At 62.7% G+C, this 4821-nt stretch overlaps 1 protein-coding gene across 3 annotated transcripts in view; it reads left to right on the top strand.

Annotated features, from left to right (window-relative positions):
* Positions 1-4821, top strand: part of PTBP1 (polypyrimidine tract binding protein 1) — an 11188-nt gene that overhangs the window by 3050 nt on the left and 3317 nt on the right. For 2 of the 3 annotated variants that reach the window (XM_024740047.1, XM_024740049.1), the window contains exons 3-10: positions 1657-1732; positions 1971-2143; positions 2225-2371; positions 2456-2626; positions 2717-2827; positions 2899-3073; positions 3275-3352; positions 4031-4179. In XM_024740047.1, coding sequence (XP_024595815.1) covers positions 1657-1732; positions 1971-2143; positions 2225-2371; positions 2456-2626; positions 2717-2827; positions 2899-3073; positions 3275-3352; positions 4031-4179 — 1080 coding nt within the window. The remainder of the gene's footprint in view (positions 1-1656; positions 1733-1970; positions 2144-2224; positions 2372-2455; positions 2627-2716; positions 2828-2898; positions 3074-3274; positions 3353-4030; positions 4180-4821) is intronic. The other variant, XM_024740048.1, reaches the window with a different exon arrangement.

The raw sequence follows: 4821 nt of genomic DNA, 5'->3' as shown, positions 1-4821 counted from the left end.
GGCGGGGCCTGGCCCACAGACCCTGCAGATGTAGGCGTGCCAGGCCCTCTGTTGTGAGAACACACTCCTGAGGGAATCCCGGCCCTGCTTGTCACCTGTCAGAGACAGGAGCCGAGATGCTCTTTTTAAGGTTGTGCAGCCGGTGTGTGGGATCTGCCTGGGTGCCCCGTCCCTGTCCAGCTCTGGACGGGGGCCCTTTGTGTGTGTGTGTGGGGGGGCAGGTCAGGGCTCCAGGTCCACATTCCTACCACTTAGGCAGGGGAAACTCTGTCCTCGGTGGCTCAGGGCATTCTGCCTGGGTTTTCATGTGGCCCTTCATTCACGGCTGGGGCTGGTCTACTGCTCTGAGCCTTGGAAGCGCCCAGGTCCACTTGGTGAAAGTGAGCTGGGGCGTGACGGATCAGGTCAGCCTGGAGTGCTTGGGGTTTTTAACATTTTGCTTCATTATAACAAATTCCAGCCCGTAAGTGGTCTGCGGTTCTGGGTCCTTTTCTGGACCCTAAGACCAGGCAGGGGTCTGAGCCTTTGCAGCCTCCCCACGGGCTCAGGTGCTGGCCCTCTGCGCATCCATCTCAGCCCTGAGCCCTGGGGAGCCAGGGGGTGGGGAGGCCCCCGCAGATGCCCGCCCGGCGTGGGGTCATGCCCGTAACAGGTGGCCTAGCAGCCAGAGCGGCTCAGAGCATCCTGTTTGCTGCCAGCAGTGTTGCCATGTGCCCGATTCCCGTCCTGAGGGGCAGACCTTGAACCTCCCTGGCTTCCTTTGGCTTGTCTCGAGGGGCAGGGTGGGGTGTGAGTGTCCCATGCAACTTCGGTGCTAGACCACGGGAAGGTGGGAAGGACCCTGGGTGTTTGGCATCTTTGTTTGTAAGTGGCAGTTAAGCTGGCCTGAGGGAAGGGCAGAGATAAGGTGTTCTTGAGGAGGGACGAGCTGGCGAAAATGGCAGTTGGAGGGTCTGGGCCTGAGAAAGGCTGGTTTTTGCTGTTCTGCCGGGAGGCCACGGGGCACCGGTTTCGTGTCCGGAAGTTGTTAGAGGGGAGCCAGACCCAGTGGGGTCTCCTTGCCCCTCGGGTGGGGTTTTGTGCTCGCCCGGCAGGAGGGCCCCCTGTCTGCTTCTTCACCCTGGGCTCGGTCTTACCTGGTTCTGGGGGTTGATTCAATTAGATTGAGATTAACGAGTCAACTAGTCGTTTCTGGAGAGAGAATGGGCTGGGCACTTTGGGAGCTTCTTGTTTGTCACCAAGGTGCCCGGCGCCTGGAGAGGTGGCCTTTCTGGTCATCGGGCTCCGGTTTCCTCAGACTGGAAAGTAGGACAGACTCCTGCGGCTGAGCGGGTGGCTGCAGTGTGTGTGACAAGGGGGCTTTGTCCTCGTGGGCCTTGAGTGGCTCTGCCGTGATTGAGAGCACGACGGCTGAGCCTCGGGGTAGCCAGCCTGAGCCCGTGCAGACCCCAGGCGTGGGGGGTGGGGGGACGGGCCGCGCAGAGCCCCTGTAGGGGACGAGACGCTGGCCCTGCTTGGGGAAAGACCCCCCCAGGGGCTCCGCAGGTGGGGAAAGGAGCTGTGTCTTAGGTGCAGAACTATTGGGCCCCCGTAGGGAGGGTTGGGGGGCGCTGTGGTGAAGATGCGGCTCGGTTCCAACCCGCCCCTCTCTTCCAGCGGGGATCTGACGAGCTCTTCTCTGCCTGTGTCACTAACGGACCCTTTATCATGAGCAGTAACTCAGCCTCCACAGGTAACCCTAACCACGGCCCTACCTGGGAGCACTTCCTCTGTGTCTCTGAGGAGCGCACTTGGGGTTGGTTGGTCCTGGCCTTGGTGACCTTGAGTCTCACTTCCCCGGGAGCCAGGTGTGGAGACCTCCCTGTCCCAGCAGCCTCCCAGAGCTGGGAGGAAGCCGATACCAGGAGAGGGGTCCCTTGCTCTAGGGGAGCCGGGAAGTGCCTCGTGCCATGCACACCATCCTTTTGCAGCAAATGGAAACGACAGCAAGAAGTTCAAAGGGGACAACAGGAGCACAGGCGTGCCCTCCAGGGTGATCCACATCCGAAAGCTGCCCAGTGACGTCACTGAGGGGGAGGTCATCTCCTTGGGGCTGCCTTTCGGGAAGGTCACCAATCTCCTGATGTTGAAAGGGAAGAACCAGGTACAAGGCCTAGGCCTTCTCTGGGGTGGTCGCCGGGCCTCCCGGGTCCAGGCCTGGCTCACACACGACCCCCGCCCCCAGGCCTTCATCGAGATGAACACGGAGGAGGCTGCCAACACCATGGTGAACTACTATACGTCGGTGACGCCCGTACTGCGCGGCCAGCCCATCTACATCCAGTTCTCCAACCACAAGGAGCTCAAGACGGACAGCTCGCCCAACCAGGCAGTGCGCGCCCTGGGCTGCGGGTGGAGGGGGGTGAGGTGGGCGGTGGCCTTGGGGCTGGTGGGACTCACGGCTCTGCCCCCACAGAGGGCCCAGGCGGCCCTGCAGGCGGTGAACTCAGTCCAGTCGGGAAACCTGGCCCTAGCTGCGTCGGCTGCGGCGGTGGACGCGGGGATGGCAATGGCTGGCCAGAGCCCGGTGCTCAGGATCATCGTGGAGAACCTCTTCTACCCGGTGACCCTGGACGTGCTTCACCAGGTGAGGCAGGGGGGTGGCGGGGCGGCGCTGGCCTGTGCGAGGGGCTGGTTCCGGGCTGAGGCCAATCCCTCCGCCGTGCTCTTCCCGTAGATCTTCTCCAAGTTCGGCACCGTCCTGAAGATCATCACTTTCACCAAGAACAGTCAGTTCCAGGCGCTGCTGCAGTTTGCCGAGCCCGCGAGCGCCCAGCACGCCAAGCTGGTGAGTGGCCCCGGGGCAGCTGCGCCGCCAGTTGCCGGCCCCCACTCACAGCCCTTTTGCTGCCCCCGCAGTCGCTGGACGGCCAGAACATCTACAACGCCTGCTGCACCCTGCGCATCGACTTCTCCAAGCTCACCAGCCTCAACGTCAAGTACAACAACGACAAGAGCCGTGACTACACGCGCCCCGATCTGCCATCCGGCGACAGCCAGCCCTCGCTGGACCAGACCATGGCCGCAGCCTTCGGTAAGATGCCCGGTGGTGGGATGGCGGCGGGGCGGGGGGCAGGACGTGTAGCTCGGTCCTAGGCACCCGGCTCTGCACCCAGGGAGGACAGCGCCCGTCTCCCGGATGCCCACACAGCATCAGCCCAGAACCCACCGGGTAGGGCGCTGGCAGCCGGCTCGCACCCGTGGGTGCGATGATTAGTGTCTTATTTGTTTCTAGGTGCGCCTGGTATAATGTCAGCCTCTCCGTATGCAGGAGCTGGTTTCCCTCCCACCTTTGCAATTCCTCAAGCCGCAGGTATTCAAACGCTCGTCCCCACCACCGACTCTGCATGCCCAACACTTCTCCCGTAGCTCTGCTTCCACGGCAGCCGACGTGGCGCAGTCACGGGGGGGAGCCCATCTTCCTGGGCACAGGCCTCCAGGTTCCCCACGGAGCCTGGACAGGGCAGTCGTAGGGCAGGGCTGTGCAGAGAGCCCGCTAACCCCACAGTCTCTGGTCTGGTTCCCTTCAAGCGCCCGGTGAGGACCAGCGCACGGTGGTTGGAGGGATATGCCCTTAGTAGGTGCGTTTAAGTGGCCTGGTAAGCGGAGCGGCGTGAGCTGGGCGGGCACACCTGAGCATCCCTCCCGGGGGCCAGGCGCCCACCTACGTGACAGTCCTGAGCCTGTTGTCCCGCCCGGCGTGCCATTTGCATGGTGACGGGCACCTGCATGCGAGCACGGCCGAGGCCGCTGGGCTCGATCCTGCATCCGAGGAGCTGGAGCTTTCTGTGCTATTTGGCGCATGTAGACAGTCAAGCCAGCACGGTCTGTGCCACGAGAAGCGTGGAGGAGCCGCAGGCGTGCCGCTGGGCCAGCCGCTCCCCCCCCCCACCCCCTACGTGTCTCCGTTTGCATGAGGATGGGCAGGATCCGCGTTTCTGTCTCAGACAAGGTGGGCGCCGCTGCTTATCTGACCGCCTCTTCCCTCCAGGCCTCTCCGTCCCTAACGTGCACGGGGCTCTGGCTCCTCTGGCCATCCCGTCGGCGGCGGCGGCGGCGGCAGCGGCGGGCCGGATCGCCATCCCAGGCCTGGCAGGGGCAGGAAATGCTGTCCTGCTGGTCAGCAACCTCAACCCCGAGGTATGTGGCTCTTCTAGGCTGTCCTTCCGGATTCCTACTTCGGAAGTAGGAGTCGGGAGTTTGCTCTCAGGTCCTAGTGCAGACTGAGCCCCTCCCCCAGGCACTGGGGCCCCTGGAGCCGGATCCCCTGGCCTGGCCAGTGCCTGCAGGTGTCACGCTGTTCTCCTCTCTGCACTGACGTCACTCACTGCTGCGTCCTTTCCGCAGCGCTTGGAGTCCTCCTGTTTTCCTTAATATCTCAATGTACGTTCTTAATTCCATGATGCTGAGAGTTGAAGTATTTGGTGTTCACGAGAGCAGTTTTGCAATTTCGAGCCCAACCAACCTCGGTCTGCAGGGGCCTGCGGGGCGCCTCTGGGGAGGGGGTGCAAGCCAAGGCCACCAGCCACGGTCCCTGAGGTGGCAGCCAGGCCTGTGCTTGTCTCGGTGGCCAAGTTCAGCTCAGGGAGCTGGGATGAAATGATAAAGGCTCGAGATATTTTGATTCTTGAGAGATGGGGTTCCTGTTTATTTTAACGAGCTGCTCTCTTGCCTGTCTGAGCATGTGTGACTTGCGGCCTCTCGAGCCCTGTCCCAGCTCCTCTAGCCAAGCTCTCCGCTAACAGCCACCCCAGTGAGCCTGACTGGAGGCCCTGGTGCGGG

The sequence above is a fragment of the Neophocaena asiaeorientalis genome, unplaced genomic scaffold (assembly GCF_003031525.2).
Source record: "Neophocaena asiaeorientalis asiaeorientalis breed wild unplaced genomic scaffold, Neophocaena_asiaeorientalis_V1.1 scaffold469, whole genome shotgun sequence".
Classification (NCBI taxonomy): domain Eukaryota; kingdom Metazoa; phylum Chordata; class Mammalia; order Artiodactyla; family Phocoenidae; genus Neophocaena; species Neophocaena asiaeorientalis.
The sequence above is the reverse complement of the archived record's forward strand: the minus strand, read 5'-3'. Positions and strand labels throughout refer to the sequence as shown.